At 44.7% G+C, this 26,356-nt stretch overlaps 3 protein-coding genes across 8 annotated transcripts in view; 2 read left to right on the top strand and 1 right to left on the bottom strand.

Annotated features, from left to right (window-relative positions):
• LOC116825935 (uncharacterized) overlaps positions 1-26,356 on the top strand; it is a 299,602-nt gene that overhangs the window by 139,024 nt on the left and 134,222 nt on the right. The gene's annotated exons all lie outside the window — the stretch shown is intronic.
• The window catches only part of LOC116837182 (uncharacterized), a 233,574-nt gene that overhangs the window by 133,469 nt on the left and 73,749 nt on the right, over positions 1-26,356 (top strand). The gene's annotated exons all lie outside the window — the stretch shown is intronic.
• LOC116825937 (uncharacterized) overlaps positions 3,930-26,356 on the bottom strand; it is a 244,807-nt gene continuing 222,380 nt past the window's right edge. Inside the window, exons 1-4 of one of the 5 annotated variants that reach the window (XM_075072011.1) lie at positions 23,137-23,257; positions 12,661-12,861; positions 10,487-10,603; positions 4,136-10,199 (exon numbers count right to left, since the gene is read on the bottom strand). In XM_075072011.1, the coding sequence (XP_074928112.1) occupies positions 9,238-10,199; positions 10,487-10,603; positions 12,661-12,847 (1,266 nt within the window). In that variant the 5' untranslated portion in view covers positions 12,848-12,861; positions 23,137-23,257 and the 3' untranslated portion in view covers positions 4,136-9,237. Of the gene's footprint in view, positions 10,200-10,486; positions 10,604-12,660; positions 12,893-18,799; positions 19,196-23,136; positions 23,258-26,356 lie in introns of those variants that run through there. The other 4 variants (XM_075072012.1, XM_075072014.1, XM_075072010.1 and 1 more) reach the window with 4 other exon arrangements.

The raw sequence follows: 26,356 nt of genomic DNA, 5'->3' as shown, positions 1-26,356 counted from the left end.
GANTCTGCTCTGCTTTAAAGAAAAAGGTTTTGGATTAGTTTGATTTATAGGTTTTCAAGAGACTAATGGGTCACAGATAGGCCCGACAAGGGACCCCTGCTCCCTTCCTATTCCCCTTCCAAACTCCCTTGCGAAACTCCCTGTTAGCAGCCCCTGTTCATGGGCCAAAGCATCTGGAAACCCATAACCTGGTCCCTATCCTGGCTCTGAGAGGAGAGTGTGGGTTGTCATCTGCTCTTGGAAATTCATATGCCTTTGGGCACCTGTGATAAAGTGGGGTAGTTTTTTTTCAGCTTGTTATGTTGCATGTGAGTCTTACTGTCCTATACTAATAATGGGTGTACCTCAGTTTCCCTGTGTAATGCACCAATGTCTATATGGTGGGAATTGGGTATGTCTTTTGCTGAGGTCCTTGGGGCAGCGGAGGCTGCCCAGCCGTCTGCACAGAGGTGATGGCTGATGCCCTTTGTAACCTGAGAGCCAGGAGGGGGAGATGACCAGGTGATTCTTTGCCTGGGAAGCAGAACAAAGACCAGAGGAGCAACAGGCTTGTGGGAGGCCAGGCAGCAGGGTCCAGGGCAGTTTGCCCTGATGACAATATGCTACCACGGAGTCCTGACTGGCTTCATACGGAGTTATTCCCGAGCTGCGCCTGATAACTCTATGACAGCACCTTCTTTTTCAGGAGGCAACCCTATTTGGATAGCATAAGGGAGCACTGCAAAATCCTCTGGGGACATGCATTCCCAGATCAAGGCCACCACACCCACTGGAGTAAGACCAGGGGTGCCAGCTATCCTTGCCAGCCATTCCAAGGTTGCGCTCTGGTTTAACAGACCAACCATTTTCTCTGTGGCTCTGACCTGGTCAGGAGAAACGGGCCTGACCTCTACCCATCTTTCTATCCTTGGGGACCAATCTTCCTTTCCATGATGTTTACTGTGGAGGCTATGATTGGAGGCTTCTACAACTCTTCCAGTGTATCAAGCAAGGGACCATACAGCAGCCTGGATGGGCCCAGGGGAAAGGGACGCTCATGTGGATCATCGCTCTCATAATTAAAATAAAAACTATGGCATTTGAGTCCTCCTTTGACCTGTCTCCCCTCCCCAGACTGCAACTTCCTTTAATTGCAGCCATTATTCCATTCTGCTCTTCCAATTTGGCTCCAACAGCATAACTTTGTTTCTTACATTCTGCGGGATTTGCCTGGGTCTTATTCTGGGAATCTTTCAGTAAGGCTCTAACAGTGCCTTCACTTTCCATTGTTTGCTGTTTTAATTCAAATACCTTCTGCTTCAGCCTGTCACTCTTTCAGTCACACACTTGCTTCTGCAGTGCCACTACCTTTGCTGTCTGAGTCAGGTTTATTGCCCAGAAGGTGTTTGACTCTGACTTCAGGCTGGCTTCTTTTTAATTTTAATCTTATTTATTTTTTAAATTTTTGCTTTTATTTATTTATAATTGCTACTCTCCGCTTACAGAGCTGCAAGAATGCCCAGGGCCAGCAAAGACTCCAGGCTTCCAAAGACCATTATTATGTTCCTCTGCAAAATCAGCCAAGCTGTTTTCTAAAACCATTTTGAGGAAAATGGTTATTTCTTTCTAGATGTTCCCTTTCCTTCTGACATTTTTTTTCACTCAACCAGGCTACCAGCCAGAGCCCTGAGTCCCACTAACGCAATGTATCCATAAATGAACTCTCAGACTAGGACACAGAGAAATGACACAGAGCTATAGTGCCCTGCTGTCCTCTACTCTTGCACAGATGTGTATGTTAGGCTCTGGTAGAGGCCTCCCTATGGGATGCGGGCTCAGGCAGATAGCACACACAATGTTGGTATATAAGACTCTAAATACCTTTATTGATTACAATATAAACCCCACTCACTCCACATTCACACCCCTTTCATACTACACAGAGTCCAAAGATGAGAACGACATCCCGATGGCCAGTCGAAATTCAGCCCAATCATAAGGTGTGGGCAGCCAATGTTACACGCCTCTTCTTTATCAGGGCTCTGGATCAATGTCTGACTCCAAATTTTAGATATGTCAGGCAACTGTTTATAGATCAGTCCATTGTGTCATCAGTTCTCTGTCTCTGTTTACTAAGCCTTTCACCCATAACTCCAGGAAAACTGTTCCAGGCAGGCCACCATAATCCAAGACATTCCATTTTCTCTTATTGACATGACAAACTTATTTAACACTAACCAGTCCTTGACCACTCGTAACCTTAAATCCTCGCTTCAGTTGCAACACGTACCTCACGTCCTCATGTCAAGCACACAGCATTCATACTAGGCCTCCATAGCCTATAGCCTATTACAATATATATGACTTATATCCCACAAGTACCAGTTGTCCCCTCCTCTCCACCACTCCTGGCTGGCTCACCAGATCTGTTACCCAGGGTTTGCAGAAGCCAAAGCAGTCATAAATTAACTGTTTCTTTCCAGGTGGTGTCAGGAATACATCAATGGGGACTCAGCTCCTCGAATTGACAAATGATTGTTACAGACCAGGGTGCTTTTTTAAAATTAGCTTTTAAGTATATAAACACACATATATGTTACAGCAGTAGGTTCAGAGAATTCCAAACATTATAATTACCCAAAGTCTGAGATGGTTTCGAGTGAATAACAGTCAGCCTTCCAGGGCCCTCCTTCTGTTCAGTTGCAGGGGAGTTTAGGTGTCAGGTCCTTGTCTGAAGAAAACTTCCCTTGGACTGCCCCAATGTATATTTTTTGCTTAATTTTTTATAGCTAACTTAAACAAAGCACATAACTCATAGTGATGCCTAGTGGATCAACATAGGAACCCCTAGTGGGTCACTAATTCTTCTAGTTTTAGCAAATTTATTTTTTATTAAAGCATTTTTAGTTATAATAAAAGTTATACATTAGGAGCACTTAAACCCAAGGTCAGCTGTTTAAACACACCTTATATGGTACATTAACTTTTTGTCCTATTCTGATTAGCAAAACTGTAAAAACGCAGCTATAAATTATTCCTAGTGATGTAATATTTGGTTTTCCGATACCAATGGCTGGACACACAAAATAGCTAATTCCAGTAATGTCAAGTTTAATTCTCCCCACAACACCATGACTGCTTACTTTGCTTAAGAGCATTTAGTGAGGGACCTTATCAAAAGCGTTTTGAAAGTGTAAGTTTACTATATCCACTGGATCATGCTTGTCCACATGTTTTTGACACCCCCTCAAAAAATTCTTATAGATTGGTGAGGTATGATTTCTCTTTACAAAAGCCTTGTTGATTCTTCTCCAAAAATCATGTTCATCTATGTCTCTGGTAATTCTGTTCTTTTATGGTTTTAACCAATTTCCCTGCTCCTGATGTTAGGCTCGCCTACCTGTAATTTCTGGGATTGCCTCTGGAACCTTTTTTAAAAATTGGCATCATGGTAGCCATCCTCCAGTCATCTGTTACAGAACCTGATTTCAATGATAGGTTCCATACACAGTTAGTAATTCTGCAATTTCATATCTGAGTTCCTTCAGAACTCTTGATCAGGAGTGTGATTTACCCAAAGTTGGTGCGCACAAACAAAGATCTCTGAAGTAATTGCCAGTTTTGAGAGAACGCAGTCTCCAAACTACACAGGGACCACAGATCGGCTGCAAGGAGCACATGAGTATGTAAATTGCAAAGGGTACTACCCCATTGTTATGCAGGCCTTTGTTAACCACAGAGGCCGATTTATGGATGCCAATGTGGACTGCTGCAGAGCACAGCTCTACCAGTCAATATTATTTGCAGTACAACTGTATAGGGGGATTCAAACACTATGTTCTGGGTACTGGCTGGGTGTTGCCATGTTGGATGGATCAAGCCTCTCTACACTTGCTCTGCTTTCCCCACCCTGACATACAGCATGCACAAAATGGCATTGACACCAGAGACTTTTAAGCTCTAATGGGTTTATTTCCCTAAAAGTATCAAATCCCACAACCGTCAGCACAATGTGCTACACAAGATTCTGAGCTTCCTGGTGCTCTCTCCCCCACCTGGTCCACTGGTGCCCTCCCTCCTCCCCTTTCCAAGAAAATGGCATTGTAATATTTCAGAAAAACAAAAAACAAAACAAAACAAACAAACAAAAACCAGATTGCAGGGCAGGCATGTTTACTGTTCCGGAAGATACAGAAAGAATAAAGGCAATAGAAAATGTCCTTTGGCTCACAATGTGATCAGCCACCTGCATATCTTCCAGATGTGTCCACTACCTTTTTAAACAAGACACTTCTGTGCCTATTGGAGACTTGCTTCAGGGTAACAGCCTGTAGAGTTGCACCCATAGTTACTGTGACGGTATCTCCCATAAGGCTTTATGGAAATATGCTTAGAATGTGTTTTATGCTACATATGCCATGTAACATATCTCAAAGGTTATAATCTACTGAATGTATTAATCCTATTTGTATGCATGTATCATTTTTTTATTCAAAGTTATGAATGTTGGCTGTGTACTGGCTTGATTTCTAAATAACCTTAGTAGAGCATGTGGTCAGTTCCTGGAGAAAGGAATGTTGAAATTAAATACCTAATCAAGAAACACTTAAAGGACAATGGATCTTGGAATGCGCCAATCCACATAAGAAGTCTACTTGAGGACGTTCAAGGCAGCACGTAAACAATGGATGCTACCTGTAAAAACTGTGAGTCATGCGACTTGCCCAGGTGACTCCTAAACTCCATCTTGGAGCTGGACTTTGCATAGGGGTGAGGAGGGGGTCTCCACCCACAAGAGAAAGTCTATTTAAACCCCTGGGAGACTCCTCCATTTGGTCTTCAGCTGGCTAAAGATAGAGCCTCTCCAGCCCCCAGGATACTTGAAAGAAACTGGAACAAAGGACAGTAACTACAGAGGGTGTGAGTGATTGCTGGACCCAGGCTGGAAGGAGATTAGTCTGTAAAAGGGAGCATTTCAGAACTGGTGAGGATCTTATCTGTATTCAGTTTGATTAGACATAGATTTGCACATTTTATTTTATTTTGCTTGGTGACTTACTTTGTTCTGTCTGTTACTACTTGGAAGCACTTAAATCCTACTTTCTGTATTTAATAAAATCACTTTTTACTTATTAATTATCTCAGAGTATGTATTAATACCTGGAGGAGCAAACAACTGTGCATATCTCTCTATCAGTGTTATAGAGGGCGGACAATTTATGAGTTTACCCTGCATATGCTTTATACAGGGTAAAAGTGATTTATTTGGGTTTAGACCCCATCAGGAGTTGGGCATCTGGGTGTTAAAAACAAGCACACCTCTGTTAGCTGCTTTCAGGTAAATCTTAAGTTTTGGGGCAAGTAATTCACACCCTGGGTCTTTGTTGGAGCAGATGGGTGTGTCTGGCTCTGCAAGACAGGGTGCTGGAGTCCTGAGATGGCAGGGAAAGCAGGGGTAGAAATAGTCTTGGCACACCAGGTGGTGGCTCCCAAGACGGGTTCTGTGATCCAACCCATCACAGTTACTATCCTGACCCCTGCTCCGAAGGAAAAACATAGAAAAAGGAAAGGACATGCTGCAGAGGTCATGCTGAAGAACATGCTACAAGGAGCCAAGTCTGCATGTGTGCAAGTGATATGCTGAGGCATCTTTATCTTGATGCAACTTGCATCGACCAAAGTTTGTAATTTAAACATGGCCCTAGTATCAAATACTTCAAGGAATTTATACTTGGTTAACTCGATTTAAAGCTCTAACTTGACTTGATATTAAAACTTTTAAACAAAAAACTAGATAGGGTGGATGGGACAATGGAATTAAATCAGTGTCAATTTAACAAAATCTAGCAAAATCATTAATATTCTTAGGCTAAGCCTGATTCTTAAATGAAATTCAGTCATATGATTACTACAGCTTGAAATTCAGCAGCATTTAGATGTCTCTAGCTAAAAATTGTTAGAATAATGCATACAAAATTTGGGGTACATGAATCACCAATTCTTCCTGGTTCAAAGCAAGAAAGTCACAAATAAACCATTGTCCTGTCTTAGTGCCCAGAGCCAAGTCAGGACATCATATTGACAACCTAACTGAGCCCATCTCTGCGTCTGTATGTATCAATTGTACTGGGGGTGGGGGGCAGGATTCACAAAGGTTTCTAGACACCTTTCTAGGCACCCCTGTGATTACAACACTCTCACTCATTTGTCATCTATCCCTGTAGGCTCTTAAACTCACTTGGCACCTATGTTTTTGCAGTAAGAATATTCTAGATGCCTTCGTTCCTGCTTCTGGACATGCACCAGGCTGCCTCACTCCAGGCAATCAAGCTCTTTTTTCTCCCCCTAAGCTCCAGCATAATTCACAAACCAGGGGAAGGTAGGCGGAGGCCCAGTCTGGTAGGCATGATCAGAAGCTGCCTTGCTCCACATAAAACAGCCAGGAGGCTGTGGGAGGGTGAAAGGAGATGGTTTCCCTCCTAGCTTTTAGCCCAGCGGTTAGGGTGCTTACCCAGGATGTGAAAGTTACATGTGAAAGCACGCAGTTTCAATCAGCACCAAGTCAGTTTTAGTTACAATGGTGTCGCATTGAAATCCTATAACTCATTCCAGTTTCTGTTAAGAAGAATTTTCCCCAATCTGAAGCACTTTTAAGGCTGTAATATTTTTACTATTTCTAACTCTTTTCTTTTTGAAATTAGGATCTTTTTCATAGTTGGATGGAAGTTGTTGGGTTTATATAACTTGAGTACTTTTCAGTTAACAGCACCTACCAGCCCAAGAGTCCAGTTTTATGGAACAGAACTGAACTCCAATAGGTTCAATATTCTAGGAAAGCAATAACTATCTTCTTCAAGGCCAAATTCCAACTTCCTTTAAGCACAGAAATTCCCTATGGAATTTTAGCAATAACAATTGATTTCTTAAACCTTTGTGAACTTTTTAGCAGTGGGAATTTCTGTAATCTTCTTCATGGCAGGATTTAGGATTTTGTCTTCAGGGACACTTAGAGAGTCATTGGAGCATGGGGACTGGACTCAGGGATATCTACCTCATACATGGGTGCCCTAACCCCAGCCTATAGGGTCATTTTCACTTTCTGTCTTGAGCTAATAACTTTTGGTTCTAAAACAGATTGAGACAGATTGAGATATACCAGAATATCTGAGAGGCTAGGGCACTTCCCTGAGAGGTGGTAGATCCCTGTTCTAAACCCTCGGATTTATTAGGTGGGGAGGGGACTTGAATTGGTCTCCCACATCTTAGGTGAGTATCCTAACCTCTGAACAAAAGGTTATGAAGGAGATTCCCGCACTGCTGTTAGGCAGCCTCTGAAAATGTCTATCATTCTATCATCAGAGCATCATCTCACTTCCATGACTCATGAATTGGAAGCAGAGATATGTGCCTATTTCCATTAAAGGGGCGGGGCTTAGGACATACCATCCTTGTCAGCATGCTATACTGGTTACCTTACATGGCATCCCATGTAGTATGAAGGGATTTGGGGATCGCATTCTAAGGCACCTCTCTCTCCTCATTCATTTTATAAGGGGCTTGATCACATAACTCAAGTCCTTGTGGATCCCACTGCTGTTTCTCTGATACTCAAGGTACCTAAAAGTTAGGTATTTGCAACGCTCAGTGTCACAAGACTTAAGTCCTTTGGTGGATTCCAGCCTAAAAACTCTATCAGGGATGAATGAGTAGTCACAGCAGACAAGAAAAAGATGGGTTTAGGGGTATAACATCAAACTGAAATGAAGAGGCTGAACACAAAACATTCAGATTTCCCAGCAAGTCATAATCAAGTTCTATCATAATGTGGGAATCTCATCTCAGCCTCTAGCTCTGCATAGCTCTGTTCTAGGACAGACATTTCATTCTCTGCTTTAATAATGTTGCATGTCCTCACTACATGGCTACTGCAGCCATGACAGACCTTCTGAGATTTGTAGGAATAAGCAAAAATGTTATTCACTTTGCTCATCCGTAGCCAACACACTTTTATGATGTGTGTCCTGGGTGGATTCTCAGACATCTCGCGAGGGATGAGTTGTGCTAGTAGGCTCTCTCGCACTCAGAGCACTCTTCTCTGTAGGTTCTCTGAGGTTTATTAAGGGCTGAGCTCTCACTGAACATTTCCTAAATTCAGGGCATTTAAAGGGTTCTTCCCTGTGTGGATTCTCTGGTGGGCAACAAGGACTGATGTCCAACTGAGGCTTTTCCTGCACTTGAAAATTCATAGGGTCTTTCTCACCTTTGGGTTCTCTGATGTGAATGAATGTGTGAGCCCTGACTGAAGCTTTTTTCTACTTGCATCTGTAAGGTTTCTCTCGTGTGGGTTCTATGACGTTCAATAAGGCTTGAGCTTAGTGAAGCTTTTCCAACAGTCAGAGCAGTAGAAGTGTTTCTCTCTTGTGTGGATTCTCCTACAAGGTCTGAGCTCTCACTGAAGCTTTTCCTGCAATCAGCGCAGTTATAGGATCTCGTTTGTGTATGTAGTATCTGATGTTTTATAAAGGTATGACTCCAACTGAACCTTTTCCTGCAGTCAGAGCTGTTATAGGGTTTCTGTCCTATGTGAATTCTCTGTTGTGAATTGAGGTGTGAACATTCACTGACGCTTCTCTCGCAGCCAGAGCAGTTGAAGGGTTTTTCTCCTGGTTGGATTATACAGTATCTGTTAACATTTGAGCGCCGACTGAACCTTTTCCCACAGTCAAGGCAGTTAAAGGGCTTCTCGCCTGTGTGCATTCTCTGATGTTCAATAAGGTATCAACTCTGATTGAACTTTGTTCTGCAATCAGAGCAGCTATCGGCAATGTTCATTCTAATATTTTACATCCATGTCGGGAATGAATTTTGTTATGTGCACCAATATGGTGGTGATGTGTGGCGGGGGCGAGGTCCAAGTGGTTCAGAGAGTGAGGGGGGCACTCAGGCTAGGGCAGAGAGTTGGAGTATGGGGGGGTGAGGGCTCTGGCTGGGGGTGCAGGCTCTGGTGTGGGGCCAGGGATGAGGGGTTTGGCATGCAGGCTGCCCCAAAGAGAAAGGACTCCCCCCAGCCCTCTCTTGCCACACCAGCCCGGGTCCAGGAGAGAGAGTGTCTCTCTGTCTCTCCCCGTCCGCGATAGCTCTGGGGCGGAGGGAGATGCACCTCTCAACCATCCACAATAGCTCCAGGGTTGGGGCCGGGGAAGAGGGGCCTCTCCTCACCTGGGCAGCCCTTGATAGCCTGCTGCACAGCCCTGAAGCTTACAGGGAACTTAGGTTATAGGGTTTCTGTCTTGTGTGAATTTTCTGATGTGCAATAAGGTGTGAGCTTTCACTGAAGCTTTTTCCACAGTCAGAGCAGTTATAGGGTTTCTCTCTTGTATGTAGTATCTGATGTTTAATAAGGTATGAGTTTCGACTGAACCTTTTCCCGCAGTCAGAGCAGTTATAGGGTGTCTCTCTTGTATGTATTATCTGATGTTTAATAAGGTATGAGCGCCGACTGAACCTCTTCCTGCAGTCAGAGCAGTTATACGGTTTCTCTCCTGTGTGGATCATACGATGACTGTTAAGATTTGAGCGCCGACTGAAGCTTTTCCCACAGTCAGAGCAGTTGAAGGGGTTCTCACCTGTGTGGATTCTCCTATGTCTAACAAGGTCTGAGATCTGACTGAAGCTTTTCCCACAGTCAGGGCAGTTATAGGGTTTCTCTCCTGTGTGGATTCTCCTATGTCTAACAAGGTCTGAGCTCTGACTGAAGCATTTCCCACAGTCAGGACAGTTATAGGGTGTCTCTTTTGTATGTCGTCTCTGATGTTTAATAAGGTATGAGCTCCGACTGAAGCTTTTCCCACAGTTAGAGCAGTTGAAGGGCTTCTCTCCTGTGTGGGTTCTCTGATGTTCAATAAGACTTGAGTGCTGACAGAAGCTTTTCCCACAGTCACAGCAAGTGTAGAGTCCCTCTTGGTGGGGGATTCTCTGTTGATCGGTTTCTTTGTTTCTTTTCACCCCTCTGCTCCTGTGAGAGGATTTACCCCGTCCCTCCCCTGGATGGTTTCCCTGTTGCCTTTCTGGCTTGTGCTGCCTCTTACAGGTTTCTCTCTGCTCAGGACTCTGGGAAACATGCCCTTCAAGTCTTCCCCATAACATTCCACACAGTGCCACTTGCTCAGGACCTTCCTGCTGAAGACTCTCCTCATTGGTCTCACTCACTGTCCTCTCCGCTGTGGGATAGAGAAATAATCCAGACAGGAGTCATTCTCTGTGCTGGAGGGACAGAAAATTCTGATAGGGGAACAGGAAAAGGGGGGAACACACCCAAATAACAGCTGGGGAGGTTGAAATATCATGAGCTGAGTTCATCCTCTTTCCTCAAAACCCTGCCCCAGAGGAGAGTATCCATCTTTCCTCCACATCCTCTCACTGGAGATGAAGACAGGCTGAAGGGTCAAATACATCTGCTATGAGGATACAATAATTGGTTTCTGAATCAGTTTAGCTGATTCCTCACCTGTGTGGATGTCGCTGATGCTCTCCCCTTCCTCAGAGCCCTGGAGATCCGGGACCCACAGCTCCTCCCCTCGCTCCATCCAGGAGATCACATTAGGTTTGGAAATTGGAAATCCTGCTTGGGAAACAATTAATCAAGTGTTGATTATGTTCATTAAGGTCAGTCCTATTACTACTTCCAGACCCAGGATCCCAGTCACCCACCCAGAGAGGCTCCTTCCCCATCTTACAGAGACCAGGCTACAGATCATACAAGATCCCATGACACACTCATCTGGAGTAAAGGTGCATCACCTCTGCCTCGAGGAATGCCCCCAGCTTATTCCCTGGGGGAGCTGAGTGCTCTGCTACACTCTAGGGTACAACTGAATCTCCATCATGGCCCGTTCCATTTCCCGTATCCCAGGCCAGAACAGGAACACATTACTTAAAATGTGAGCTCCTGTGAGGGCTTGTAGGTCTGAAACCAAGGCACAGAGGCAGTGCTCAAACTGCAGCTGTCACCTGTCAGATCACTTAGAACTTGTAGAGAAAGGATCTAGCAGAGTTCTAGCTCCCCCAGGGGTCTGTTCACAAAGCTCCTGACTGGGGGGCATGGCTAGCCCCACTCTTTGGTTTGGATGCACTATTTAATCCAGAAGGAAAGAGAGGAAGTTGTCCAAGGAACTAGGTGAATCCTTGGCTAGCTGCTTCAGACCCTGCCTACGCTGCAGAGTCCTGAACTCCTTACTGCCTGTGCCTGTGTGGGCAGGGATAGGATTCAGGGAGACTTAGACAAATTGGAGAAGTGGGCCACAAGAAACCTCATGAAGTTCAACAAGGAAAAGTGCAAAGTCCTGCACTTAGGACAGAAAAACCCCATGCACTGCTATAGGCTGGGGACTGTTTGGCTAAGTAGCAGTGCTGAAGAAAAGGATCTTGGGGTTACGGTAGATGGAAAGTTGAACATGAGCCTACAGTGTGCTCTTGTAGCCAAAAAGGCTAATAGCATACTGGGCTGTATTAGTAGGAGTGTTGCCAGCAGATCGAGGGATGTGATTATTCCCCTCTATTCGGCACTGGTGAGGCCGCATCTGGAATATTGTGTCCAGTTTTGGGCGCCACACTACAAAAAGGACGTGGAACAATTGGAGAGAGTCCAGCGGAGGGCAACAAAAATGATTAGAGGACTGGAGCACATGACTTATGAAGAGAGACTGAAGGAACTGGGCTTATTTAGCCTGCAGAAGAGAAGACTAAGGGGGGATTTGATAGCAACCTTCAACTACTTGAAGGGATGCTCCAAGGAGGAGGGAGCTAGGCTGTTCTCAGTGGTGACGGAGGACAGAACAAGGAGCAATGGTTTGAAGTTGCAGTTGCGGAAGTCGAGGCTGGATATTAGAAAAAACTTTCTGACTAGGAGAGTGGTGAAGTATTGGAATGGGTTACCTAGGGAGGTGGTAGAATCTCCATCTTTAGAGATATTTAAGGTCCGGCTAGACCGCACCCTGGCTGGGATTATTTAGGGAAAGTGGTCCTGCCTTTAGCAGGGGGTTGGACTAGATGACCTCATGAGGTCCCTTCCAACCTTTTGATTCTATGATTCTATGATCTGCCCACAATAGCTGCTGCTCCCACAACTGGCCATGGTGGTGTTTGGCTGTACTGATCCTCCGCAGGCGGGCAGGGATGTGTGTGGCTATTGTTGCAGCTGAGCTCCCCCTCTGCTGCCTTGGTTCTACTCTGCCAAGAGGAACCAGCATTTCACAGAGATAAGCCATAGCCAGGAGAGGACTCCAGAAAATGCACCCTCCTTCCCAGGGTTCAGCACATTGGCACAAGAGGTAGCCCTGGAGACACTAACAATAGCTGGACCCCGCCCCAGAATTCTGTTACATGCCCTTCCTGACCGGGCCCTTCCACTCACACCTTTGGCCAAGGCAGAACACGGACAAGATGGTAGTGAAGCACATTGAAACCTTGGTTGTGGGAAGAGTAGGACCATTGTTATGTCCCTGAATCTGCTGTAGCTTGGGAGGGGACACGGAGGGGACAGCTCTCATGAAGAAGCCAGAGATTATTGGGGCTGATCCTCCTGACATATGGGGGTCCAACGAAGAATCCTTAGCCAAACTCAAACCCAGCTACTCCAGGGCCCACACAGCTTCTGATAGCTAAGGGCACAGAAATCCTTACCCAGAGAGATCACGATCTCATAATTCTCCTGCATCACATCCCTGTAGAGGGCTCTCTGACCTGGGTCGAGCAGAGCCCATTCCTCCTCGGAGAAATACACAGCCACTTCCTCAAATATTACCGGCTCCACTGCAGCCATTTCCTTTCCTTGTCTCTGGAGGGCATGGGCTGATCTGGAGCAAGACATGGGTGTTCTGCAGCCTGTCAGGGTGAGAAATGCAATTGGAGACATTTCAGGAAGGGCTTTAATCCTTTCCACACCCCCACTGCTCCCAGACTCTTTCCCTATTGACAGACATTCTAGACTCTGATGCTTTGGACAAATGCTTGAGTCTAGATATTACATAAACAACACACAAAAGTTAGATCCCAAATCCATACTCATTTCTCTCAATATGTGGTTTGAGTTTCCAAATTACTGTGCTTGCAACAATGGAATTCAGTTCTGAGTGTCCAGTGTTTCTGATTAACAAGCTGCTTATTCAACTGCTCGAATATGGATTTAGGTGTCTAAATTTAGGATCCTCTTTATTTAGGCCTGTGGTACAGCCTCCTGTCCCAGATCTGGACTTTAGCGTCCAAGACCTGGGTGCTTACCTCAAACTCCCCCAAGCTCACTACCAGCTTGGATATTCTTTCTCGCTGCACCAACTAGGACTATTGGGGTTCCTAGTACCCCCCCCGAGTCACCCCAACCTTCCCCTGGGGGACCCCCAAGACCCAGAGCCCTGGGTGTCCCTCTCTTCTCTCCCAGCTTCCCCCTTCCCTGGGTTAGCCGGTGCGAGACTAGACTTCACTCTTTGAATACAACCGGAGAGGCAATCTAGCGTCCCCGAGGCTATGCATTCACAGCTAATCACAGCTAGCACACAAGGAGATTCCCCCTCCCTGGTCTCGTAGCAGTAACTAGAGAAAAAACTTCAAACACAAGAGAACAGAGATGATTCTTTTTCTCTTTCCCCGTAGCCTGCTCTTTCCCTGGAAACAATAGGAAAATAGCCCACAGCCTGGCTTTTCCCTTCCCTTTGCCTCACTAGGAACTAGGAAAAGAAACTCCCACCAGTTTTCAAAAGAACTTTATATATAAAAGAAAGAAAATACAAAACAATAATCTTGCATTAAGAAACTCAATACAGGCTCTTGCTTATAAGAAAATAAGAATAAACAGTCTGATTTAAAAGATAGCCCGATTAAACCAGTCCAGCAAATCAACATACATGTAAATACAACACAAAGCTCATCATAGCCGAATTACTTTGCTTTCCTTTTGTACTCACAGATGTTTAGGAGAAACTTTGAGATAAGATGGAGTTAGAAGAAAACTTGTTTACCCATAGCCGAGGAAACAACAAAGACCCTGAGTATACAAATTCCCGCCCCTGACTTTTAAACAATCCAGTTCTCTGATTGGTCCTCTGGTCAGGTGTTTTTCCCTTTGTTCACCCTTCACAGAAAACTTTGAAAGGTCTCAATTCTGCCTTCTTCCTGTTCTACTCCTCTCATGGTACTGCTCTGCTACCTACCCCAATAAAGGAGAACTAACAACTTAAAATGCCTTGTTCAAAAATTTTAAGTAACACTTAACTTTCAAACACCTGAACAGCAAATGTAACTTTTCTTGTCTGCATAGTAAACACTGGCATTTTTATCTGTTTGAATAATCAAAGTGGTGCTTTCCCTGCCTTCTTGGTTGCAAAGATTTGAACTGCTTCCTGAAGGTCCACAGTCTGGGCCAGCTCATGCTCTATTGAGATGGTTGCAAGGCGACCAGCCTCTCCTGTGTCATTGTGGAGCATAGATGTGTTTTTTATTAACTTCAGCTTGGAGAAGCTGCGTTTCTCCACTGGCAACTGTTACAGGAAGTGTTAGAAGTATGTGCGCAGAGCAACAAAAGCATTTGGAAAGAGGGTGGTCATCTTATTTGTGCACATATATTCCAGAACAGCCTTTGGAGTTGATCCTGCTGAAATGTATCTTGAAAGGGCTTTCAGTTCATCACCTAAATCACTCGCATCAATAGCGTGCATGTCATCATGTGTCAACACTGTCTCTAGTGCCCTGCATTGCTGGTATAGGTCTTCTTCAGGTATAGTGAGGAGTTTTGGAATATCATACAACATCACAAATATACTGCTGTGTTTCTTGAGCTGCACGAAACGTTCTTAAACTGACTGTATTGCACAATCTAGGACCTGGTTAAAGAATTCAACTTTGAATTGTTGTTTGGGTTCTCTTATGGCATTATTCCGTGTTTTGTAATCAAAACATCTTCTTTGGTGACTCTTGTATTCTTGAATGGGTGGGAAAATAGCTTCAGTGTGAAGTTCCTCTGCCAACTTCTGTGCACTCTTCAGAACGTTTTAAATCCCTCATCTGACAGGTAAGACTGTAGGTATGACTTTGCTTTGTCCAGTTGTTCCATTGCTCCAGATATATCAAGGTCAACACCTCGGATTCTCTTGCTACACAACATTTATTTCAAAACAGTATGTCATGCCACAACACTAAGCCACACACAAATTTTAAGTTATGTATGTTTCTGGTGATTCCATTTCCCTCTGCCACTGTTCTCCCATGAACAGTTCCTGTCATAGCAATATCCTCCATAATGGCAACTATGTTACCATCTATCTTCTCAATTTAGTGTTTGATAGGCTTTATCACTTCCATTTGACTTTTCCATCACGTGGCACTCAGTGGTTTCAGTGTCAGAGAGGATGTTCCCAGATGTTGCTTCAAAATTTGCCATCGATGAGTTGATGCAGAGAAAAATACATAGATGCTTCGAATTACATTAAAATATTCAGCAGCCTCATTAGAAGCTGATGCTGTATCACCCATCACCAAGTTCAATGAATGAGAACTGCATGGGACAAAAAAACCTCCAGGGTTTAACTCTCGGTTCCATGTCTGCACTCCTGTGTTCTTTCCTCTCATGTTGGCACCATTATTGTAGCCCTGACCGCTCATGGCAACTATCACAATTCCTGTATCTTCCAGCTTTTAAGAAGCACATTTGTCATACCAGCTCCTGTAGTATCATCAATGTCAATAAATTCTAGAAAATGTTCTCTGACAGTCACTATTGTAGGGACATTTTTACTAGGTTCTGTTGTTACAAAACACACCAATCAAGTCATATGTTCCTTATGGCTGATGTCAGGTGTGCAGTCCAGAATAACAGAGTAATATCTTGCTGACTTCAGATCTGCCACAATCTTCTGTTTGACTTTTGTTGCCAGTAACCTGTATGATCTCATTTTGAATTGTTTTTTTTCCAAGGTAGTGGGGTGTGTACATTTCTTGGGTGGTGACTTAGATGCTCCTGGAGTACAGCATCAAACTCAGCCATCAGCTCCACAATTTTAAGGAAGTTTCCATTGTTTGCACATACAGCTGATCTGAAGTGCCACACAGTGCTAGGTTTGGGGTAGCAAGCATTCTCACAATGGCAATGAGCAATGAGCCTTTTCAGAACATTTTGCCAGTAAAGAGACTCTGATGCAATCTTCTCTTGATGCTGATCATCTATGTGTGGCCTTTAACCTTAGTCTCATCTCAAGCTCTTTCCACCTATGGAATGCTCTCTGGTGATTTGCTGCCTTCTCATGGCATGCCAGATTTCTAGCCAGATTTTTTCAGTTCTTTGTTCCTGTAGAACCAATGTGGCTGGAACATTAGACTGGAAGAGTTTGCAACAAAAACAGTATGCAGCATTCTGGGTTTTTGAGTACATAAGCCATGGCCTCTCCACTTTGTCACCATTGGGGATTTTCACGCCAGTAATGTGTTGGATGGAAACTTCTTTTTCATTGTCTTTGGGGAACATTGAAGTTTTTCACTTGCTGTGGCTGCAGTACAAGGAAGTCCACAGGCTACTGCTCAAGTGGTCCACAGTCCTGGATCATCTAGACTTAAGGAACTAAACTCAGCAGCAGCTGTTTTCTTGCGCCTCCACCACACTCTTCTCTGATCTACACTTTTCTTCAGGAATGTGCATGGTTACATCCATTTGAGATGGAGATATGGATGCTGCAGTAGCTGCCAGGTCACCTGCACTCTGACTAAATGGAAGATCAGGCATCTCCTCACCACTCACATCCTCACTGGGGCCAGAAGGCTCACTGTGAACATTTGTGTCTATGTATCTCAGGGAGAGCTCCTTCCTGCTTAGACAGAAAGCAAAGCTTCCTTTGCTTTTCTTTCTTTTTCTGAAATGCTGCCCCAGAGGGGCGTTTTCTTCTTTCACTCATGACTGCTGTTCTGTGCCAGCTATAGTGGCTCTCAACACTCAGTTGAAGGGACCAAATAAGCAGGCTGGTAGCAGGGCCTGAGTGAGGGAAGATATCAGCGTCTTGAGGCCTAACTGGCTCCCTCCTACTACTTCAGTTGACTGCCTGTTCTCCTCAAGTGGGTTCAGGGAAGCAGCAGGAACAGGAAGCTCCCTGAGAAGCTGGTGTTAATCAGTCCAGGCTCCTGGGGGAGAGGCCAAAGAGGCACCTCCTCCTCTCTCCCTCCCTCAGCTCCCTGCTGCTTTCTGTTATTCCCTCTTGCCTTTTCTCCTGCCTGCCTGTTATGTCTCTTGTGCCCTCCTTCCTCCAGCACAGCACTCCACCATCTCTGTGCATCTAGAGCAGAGAAAATACATATGCACCAGCAGCAGACACAATTTTCTACACTCTGGGTCCTAGTGCCGCCATCCCCCCATCCCCACAGTCTGGCATTCTGAGGCGCTGCCTCAGTTTGCCTCATGGTAAGGCCAGCCCTGTTCACAGTATCAGAAGGGATTGTTAGTCATGTAGTCTGACCTACTATTTGTCATACGCCATTACACTTGAACCCAGTTACCCAAACTGGTATTTCCCAAAAATATATTTTCTAGAAAGTCAATCCTGTCTTGATCTTGAAAACATCAAGAGATGGAGAATCCGGCATTTTCTTTGGTCATTTTGTTTCACTATTCACTAATCATCTTCACTATTAAACATTTTGTGCCTACTCTCTAATCTGAATTTGTCTGGCTTCTGCTTTCAATTGTTTGTTCACAGTAAGCCTTTATCCACTCGACCAGAGGTTCTCAAACTTCATTGCACTGCGACCCCCTTTTGACAACAAAAATTACTACACAACCCAGGAGGAGGGATTGAAACCCAAACTTGCTTGAGCACTGCCAGCCCAGGTTGAGGGCCAAAGTCTGAGCCCACCACCCCAGGCAGGGAGGAGGAGGGCAAAGGCCAAAGCCCAAAGGTGTCAGCCCCAGCCATGAAGCCTGTAACCTGAGCCCTACCACCAGGATTCATCTTTGGCCAGCCCCAGGTTCCAGCAAGTCTAAACCAGCCCTTGGTGACCCCATTAAAAATGTTGGTTGCCGACCCACTTTGGGGTCAAGACCCCAGTTTTGAGAACCGCTGCACTAGACTGAAGAGCCCATGGGGATCCATTAGTTTCTCTCCATGAACATACTTATACAGTGTAAGCAAGTCAGTTTTTTCAGTCTTTCAGCATATTTAATTTGTTTTAAACTACTGCTATATTTAAACTGAACAGATTAAATATTTAAATCTCTCAGATTTAAGGTGCTGCAATTTATGTGCATTAACTTCACTTCTTTTTTAGTGTCACACCATGTAAGATAAGCCTTAATAAGGGAACAGAATAGCAGGAATTTAAGGTAAAAAACCCTATGTTAATTCTTTTAGTTCAGAGGTCTCCAACCTTTTTGTGCCAAGATAACTTTTTTAATCCAAGGGCAACTCAAGGATCTACCTCGCGCCCTTTCTTCAAGGCCCTGACCCTTCTCCCAAAGCCGCCACCTCCTCACTCCTTCCCCACCCCTTCTCTCGGTCACTCACTCTCCCACACCCTCACTCACTTTTGCCGAGCTGGGGAGGGGGTTGAGGTTCGGAAGGGGGCGCAGGCTCTGGGCTCAGGCCAAGGGGGCTTCTGGACTGAACCTGGGACAGGTGGTTGGGGTGCAGGAGGGGTGAGGGGTGCAAACTCTAGGAGGTAGATTGGATGCAGGAGGGGGCTCTGGCCTGGGGCAGAGTGTTGGGAGGCAGGAGAGGGTGAAGGATGCTGGCTTCAGAAGGGGTATCAGGGATGAGGGTTGGAATGTGGCCTCCCACCGGGCCGCACTTACCTCACGTGGCTCCCAGTTGGCAGCAGGTGCAGCGAGTCTCAGGCAAGCTCCCTGCCTACCCCAGCCCTACATCACTCCTGGAGGGGGCCAACGTGCCCCTGTGACCCTGGGGTGTGGGAGGGCACATGGCTCCATGCACTACCCCTCTCTGCAAGCACCATCCCCACAGCTCTCCCAGGCAATGGGAGCTGTAGGGACGGTTCTTGCAGGCAGGAGCAGCAGGGCTGTGGGGCTGCAGAGTGGGGCCACAATAGGCAGGGAGTCTGCTTTAGTGGCAGCCACACTGCACTGCTGCTGGAGATCGCAATTGACTGGGCGATCCTATAGGATCCTCTAGGATCGACCAGTCTATCGTGATTGACTGGTTGGTGACCACTCGACTAGATCAAGGTGACTCTGCAAGTCAATAGCAGATGTGAAGTTTCACAAACATAAGGAAAATAGCACAGACGTCCCCCAATGGCTTAGCATTTTTTTTCAGTGTTACATCAAGACTTCACGTTACATTTCATTCAATTTAGAACAAAAGAAATCATAGTAATATCTATATGCTACAAAATCGCAACAATCAGAGCTCTCTCCTTACTAACATGGTATATATCTTTTGTGGAAATGGAGCATTTTGTTTGTTTGCTTTTAATAAAAACATCAACAACAAATGTGTCTTGTCTAACTTTTTATCCTATTTTACAGCTACATTCCAAATGTAGCTGTACATATCAATCTGGAGTGGCATCAACAATGCTTGAAAAATACTTGGTATTTCGAATATCATCAAGAAATCTTGTTTGCACAAATGACCACCAGAGCTCAATAAACTTGTTTTGTATGCGTGTGGAGAGATAATGGACTTGCACGCACTTTTGACTTTCTTGTGATTCTTGAACACGTTTAACATGCTCTGATAAAGTGGGTCATATTTGCTGAGGAGCTCAACTATGCCTAGAAAGTTTAGATTTGCATGATCACCAATATGTTGACTGGAACCAAAGAAAGAAAATACCCACTCAGAAAAAAAAAAAGGATGATATTCAGGATGCGCTCAATAAGTTTTTTCTAGTTATTAGTTTCTGTAGAGAGTTCAGTCAAGAGTAAATTCTTGAAGGGCCATAATCCATTTAATGTGGATGTAAGATCTTAACTGCAGTTTCTGCTAAGAAATTTTCATATAGGCCTGGAGTCCACAGCTTGGCCTGGGCTATGGGGGCTGGCCAACAGAGAACGATATATAGCTAAGAGAAAGCTGGGGTAAACAGATAACATGGTGTGTTTCAAATCAGTGAGCGGAGTCAGCATAACTCCGAATGTAATTGGGCGTCCTTATCATGAGTTATAGACACATGAAGCACTGAGAAAGGCCTCATGGTTACTCCCTAACGCAGAGAGGAGATAGTGGTACAATACCCCTCAGACCCCAGACAGAGTTCGGGTAGAGGCCTAATATGATTGACATGAGTTATGACACCCTCCCCTCACAAATGTATGCCAATCCTAGCCCACAGAAATGCAAGGGTAAACTTATAAACTTTTATGTACTAATTAATACTTTTAGTTAGGATTTAACCCATACACTTTAAGAGATATAGTTTGGGGGTAATTACCTGTGTGTCAGCAATATGTTAATTTGAGCTTTGGGTGGAGCCATTATATAACCTTTTAGACCACTGGCTTATTGTTCTATCTTGTCTTGCTGCTAGAACCTATCCAAGGGCTTGGGAAAACCCATCCCCATTGCTTCTCTCCACCCAATGAGCACTCTATATAATCTATTGTAACTAATTGTTCAGCAGTGTCTCTGAGCCTGATAAGCAAAGTAACACTCCACCAGCGCTGTGCGTAATAAGCTCCCGTGCTTGACTCTACATGGTGTGAATTTATGTTCCTTCAATTCTCAACTGAACTTTTAGCTGATGCTGCCCTACTGGCTGATTTCCATGCAACATAGTTTTCTTTTTGTGACATTGAATTCTCATATGATGGTATTCAGCCTTTCAACTTCCTCCAACCTCTGTTGATGCTCCATCCTGATCGATCAGAGAGAACTGATCCATTTGCAGCACTTTTGTTCAAAATGAAGCAGGGCGCACAGTACAGAGATTGTTCTTCCGTACTCCAGCACAACCAGACTCTTGCGCAGGTCTCACCATTTGGAAGAGTTTTTGAATGTCAGCAGACAAGTAGGGAAAGTAATTATCAGAATCTCATGGAATGTTACTTGGAATTTCAAAACCACTAATTTAAAGAAAAGACTGCATTTGGGCAGCATTGCTCTTGTCAATAATTCCAATGTCAGTCACAGTCAAACTTGTAGTACTCATGAATCGCTCTTGCTGCGTCAGATCTATATCTTCCTGTTGCTGTTGAGTTTCTTGATCACACACAGGATCTTCTGCGGCATCTGTTACTGTTGGCACATCTCCTTCTTAACTACTGTCCTGATGTTCAGGTATTGACATTGAAATATCACCTGTTGCAGTTATGGAGTTTTCATTATCTGTAGCATTGTTTGTTGGGTAAGGTATGTTTTCCAGTGGTTTGAAAAATGAAGTTATTGGCTTTGAGCTCTTAGCTGCTGCTTCACTGGGTTGTTTTTGCCGTCTCTTGCTTGCACCACTTTCAAATCTCCTTTTCATAGTGATCTATCTAGTCTAGGGGTAGTCAACTTATGGCACATGTGCCAAAGATAGCAAGCGAGCTGATTTTCAGTGGCACTCACACTGCCTGGGTCATGGCCAGTGGTCTGAGGGGCTCTGGATTTTAATTTAATTTTAAATGAACATTTAAAAAACCTTATTTACTTTACATACAACCATAGTTTACTTATATGTTATAGACATAGAAAGATATCTTCTAAAAATGTTAAAATGTATTACTGGCATGCAAAATCTTAAATTAGAGTGAATAAATGAAGACTCGGCATACCACTTCTGAAAGGTTGCTGACCCCTGATCCAGTCAATCTGTAGCCTATCTACACCTGAAATATTCTGCTGTAAATAAGTAGGTTATCTACACTTGAAATCTTCCACTGTAAACATGTACACAAATGCTGAAAAGGCTTAAAACGAAGGACTACTAAAGAAGAACACAAAATGAAACAGTCAGACAGGTTATTATCCTTATCACTGAATCAAAACTCAAGCACACAAGGTATAACAGGCTGAGTTGAAGACAAAGGGATGACATATAAATAGGAAACACAGACACGGATACGGAGGAATAATGTCCAAAAATTTCAAATGTGTGTCCTCACAGAACTCACTGTACAAGATTGTCCTCACAAATTTTCACTTTGAACCTGGGCCCACAGACTATGAAAGCCTATGATGATGGCAAAGCTACCAAGCTAGGGCTCAACCTACCAACCAGTCACCTCTTTTAGCTACCATATGAAGATACTAATGAGGAATTCTCACACATAAATAATTCCTTAGTCAACTAGATGTAAAACTATAAGGTCACTAAAATGTAGCAAGTATCAGGAGGTAGCCATGTTAGTCTGTATCCACAAAAACAACCAGGAGGCCAGTGGCACCTTGAAGACTAACAGATTTATTTGGGCATAAGCTTTTGTGAGTAAAAAACATCTTTCCAACTCACTTAATCCAGCACCAGCAACTAGTAGTGATTTGTTTATATAAACAACTGATCTGAGATATTTATGAACATTTTTAACTCTTTAATGACAAAATCTATATCAGTTAATAAAAATATTATGTCTTTTATCAGATCACATCTCTTATTTGCTCAAATTAGCAGCTCTAAACTGAGAGCATGTCACATTTTGGTCCAATAGGGATGCACATAAAAAAAAGTTGCGAAACTTATCAACAGGAGCAGCTCCAGGCACCAGCACGCCAACAACGTACTTGGGGCGGCAAGCCACGGGGGGCGCTCTGCCAGTTGCCACAAGGGCGGCAGGCAGGCTGCCTTTGACGGCATGCCTGTAGAGGATCCGCTGGTCCTGCGGCTTGGCGGACCTCCCGCAGGCATGCCGCAGAATCCACGGGACCAGGGACCTCCCGCAGGCAAGCTGCCGAAGGCAACCTGCCTGCCGTGCTTGGGGCGGCAAATACCTAGAGCCGCCCCTGCTTATCAAATGCCAAAAAAATTAACAAGTGTCTAAATTTGAAGCCTGCTTTGAGGTTGAGGCCCAGGCCAAATGGCCCTCCTGGCCCCCCCTCTAATTGGCCCGGGCTGGCAGTACCTGTGTATCCTGTTCTTAACTCTGGTGCCTACCCCCTGCCCTGTTGTGATGGGACTGAGCAGCCTCGGCTGCTGAGGAGCAGCAAAGCAGCAGATGGTGCCATTGCCCTACCCCTGGGTCTCTCTCCTCACCTGGAGTCTGCGGCTCAGGGGCTGGTGTTGGCAGCGCCCGGGGCTGGTTCCAGCCTCCGGAGAGAGTCCCCCTGGCTGGGCACAGAGGGGCGCCAGGGAAGGGCCTCGATACCTCCCCCACACACCCGCTGGGAGCAGCAGCAGGCTCAGTCGACAAAGCTCTTCGTCGGCTCCTCACACCGAGGCGGGCACAGCGGTGTGTGACCGCCGCAGGATTAGTCCTCCGAGGCCCTGCCTGATCGTGCGAGTCATGACACAAGAGAGCCCGAGCACTTCCCCTCCCTTCAGCAACCGAGCAGTCGCGGGTTGGCGCCAACGTGTTGCTACCCGCTGCCAGAACCAGCCACAATCCCGCCCTGCCCCCTCCGGAGCCCAGTCACGCCTCCCGGAGTGACTGAACCGAGAGCGAATCCCCGAGCAACGGGCCCCTGGCAACTGCTGGGCGGCTTGTGCGGGCCACATCGGAAAGAGGTTGGGGACTTTGCCCATTGCCGGTTGAGTACGGGAAACTGCTCCTGTAGGAACATCAGGTTAGCAGTTTTTACAACAGCAGTTTCTTACAATCCATTGCCTCTTCAGTAACTGCTACAGGTAGCCACTTCTGCAGGAACAGTTCCCTACACCCACCTGGAACCACGCCGCCCCAACATAGCAGGGGCTCTAGGCATTTCGCCACCCCAAGCAGGCACAGGCAGGCTGCGTTCCCCGGCTTGCCTGCGGAAGGTCCACCTAAGCCGCGGACAACGCCCCCGCAGGCATGCAGCCGAAAGCACCCCTGCCTCCCCCCGGGCGCCGGGCAGAGCGCCCCCCATGGCTTGCCGCCCAAGCACGCGCTTGGCGTGCTGGGGCTTGTGCCCCCCCGCCCCGCCCAGCAATGCCAGGCCGTTTTTTCGGGTTCAGTCACTCCGGGGGGGGGGTGTCATGGGCTCCGGAGGGGAGCAGAGCGAGGATTGTGGCTGGTCTCTTGGCAGCGGAGGGGTTAACACTGTGGCGCAGCCGCGCTGCTCGTTGCTAAGGGAGGGGAAGTTGCTCGGGGCCTCTGCTGCTCCGCAGATCCGGGGCTGAACTTCCTGGGTCACACGCTGGTGCCGCCTCCATTGTGAGCCGGGAGCCCAGGCTGAGGCCACTGCTCTCCCTAGCGCCCCTCTGTGCCAGCCGTGGGGTACTCTCTCTGGGGGCTGGAACCACCCCGTGGGCAGCCCCGGAGCCTGCAGGTCAGGGGAGAGGGCTAGGGCTGGGGCGGGCCGGGGCAAGGCACCATCTGCTGCTTTGCTGTTCCTGAGCAGCGGCCTTCAGCCTTGAAGTTGCTCAGTCCCACCTGCTGGTGCCCGGCTCCCACCCTGCACAACGCGATCAAGGGGCAAATCGGAGGGTGAGAGGGCGACTCTGTGCAGGGGCCAGACTGACTGCAGGGAGCGGTGGGGGGGGGGTGTCACAACAGCTGGAGGCAGGGCCAGGAGAGGGCAGGGCAAAATCAGGTCAGGTGCTTAGGGTAGCAGCAGGGTTAATGCAAGTGGGGAATGGCCCTGCTATTGTGGGAACTTTCCAGGGTTCTGACACTCCCAGTGAAGTGGGCTAGCGAAGGATCAGAGTCTTCGCTCCCACTCCTTCACCCTACCTTGCCCTTGAGGATTCATAGACTCATAGATTATAGACTCGTAGGTCAGAAGGACCAATATGCATCTAGTTGACCTTCCTGCACAAAGCAGGCCACAACCCTACCACATCTAACAATTATCTTTTTCTCACTTTCTTATTTTTTTATTTTATTATTTTTTTTTATTTTTTTTTTCGTTTTTTTTTTGTTTATTTCTTATTTTTTTGTTTTTTTTTTTTTTTTTTTTTTTTTTTTTTTATTGTTATTGTTTTATTTTTTTTTTTTTTTTTTTTTTTTTTTTTTTTATTTTTTTGTTCTTAAAGTTTTATTTACTTTGTTTTTTTTATTTTTTTTTTTCCTACTTGTTTGTTTTTCTTTTTTTTTTTTTTTTTTTTTTTTCTTTATTTTTTGCTTTTATTTTTTTTTTTTTTTTTTGTTTTTTTTTTCTTTTCTTCTTGTTTTGAAGAAGAACTGGTTTTTGATGACTTTTTTTTATTTTTAATACCCTCTTACTTTTTAACTTTTTTTTTTACTTACTGCTTTACCCATTTTTTATTACGTGATTTTACTTTTCTAGCTACTGCCTATTTGTTTTTACTTAACTTTAACTTTTTTTTTTCTAAGAACCTCTTTTCTGTTAAACTTAACTATATGTGATGACTCATTTAGATAGCTCGACTGATTCATGTTTCCTAAACCTCTACCTGTTTTTTTTTTTTTTTTTTTTTTTCTTTTTTCTTCGTTTTTTTTTTTTTTATATTTTTTTTGCTTTTTTTTTTTTTGTTTTTTTATTTTTTTTATTTTGTATCATTGTTCATACTTTTTTTTGTTTTTCTTTTTTTCTTTTTTTGTTTTTTTTTCTGTTTTTTTATTTTCTTTCTTGTATTTTTCTTTTTTCTTATGTTTCTTTTTTATTTTTTTTTTTTTTTTATTTTTTTTTTTTTATTTTTTTTGTTTTTTTTATTTTTTTTAACGGTATCTTTTTTGTTCTTTATTTCTATTTATTTCTATGTTTTTTTTTTTTTCTTTTTTTTTATATTACCGGAACTTTACTTTTTTTTTTTTTAGTGTATTGTTTACTACTACTATACTACTTTCTTTTTTTACTTTTCTATCCTTAATTATTGTTTTTTTTTGTTTACTATGTTTTTAACTTTTTTTAGAACTTTTTTTTTTTTTTGTTCTTATTTGTTTTTTATTTTTAGTACACTAAAAACTTAGTAGTTTTTTTTTTTTTTTTTTTTTTTTTTTTTGGTGATAACAACCCTAACCCATGACTGAGTTTATTTGAAGTCCCCAAAAATTGTGGTTTGAAGACCTCAACTGCAGAGAATCCACCAGCAAGGTGACCCATAGCCCACGTGCAGAGAAGGGAAAAACCTCCAGGGCCCTGCAATCCGCCCTGGAGAAAATTCCTTCCGACCCAAATATGGCGATCAGCGCTAAACCGGAGCATGTGGGCCTAAACTCCACAAGCCAGCACCCCAGGAAAGATTCTCTGCAAGTCACTCAGATCCCAGCCCATCGACATCCCCTCACAGACCATTGAGCAGATATCAATTGCCCAAATTAATACTATCCATCATGATCACCCCTCCATATACTTATCAGCTTAAGTTCTTA

The sequence above is a fragment of the Chelonoidis abingdonii genome, chromosome 13, assembly GCF_003597395.2.
Source record: "Chelonoidis abingdonii isolate Lonesome George chromosome 13, CheloAbing_2.0, whole genome shotgun sequence".
Lineage (NCBI taxonomy): Eukaryota > Metazoa > Chordata > Testudines > Testudinidae > Chelonoidis > Chelonoidis abingdonii.
Note: the sequence above shows the minus strand (reverse complement) of the source record. Positions and strands in the feature narration are given on the sequence as shown.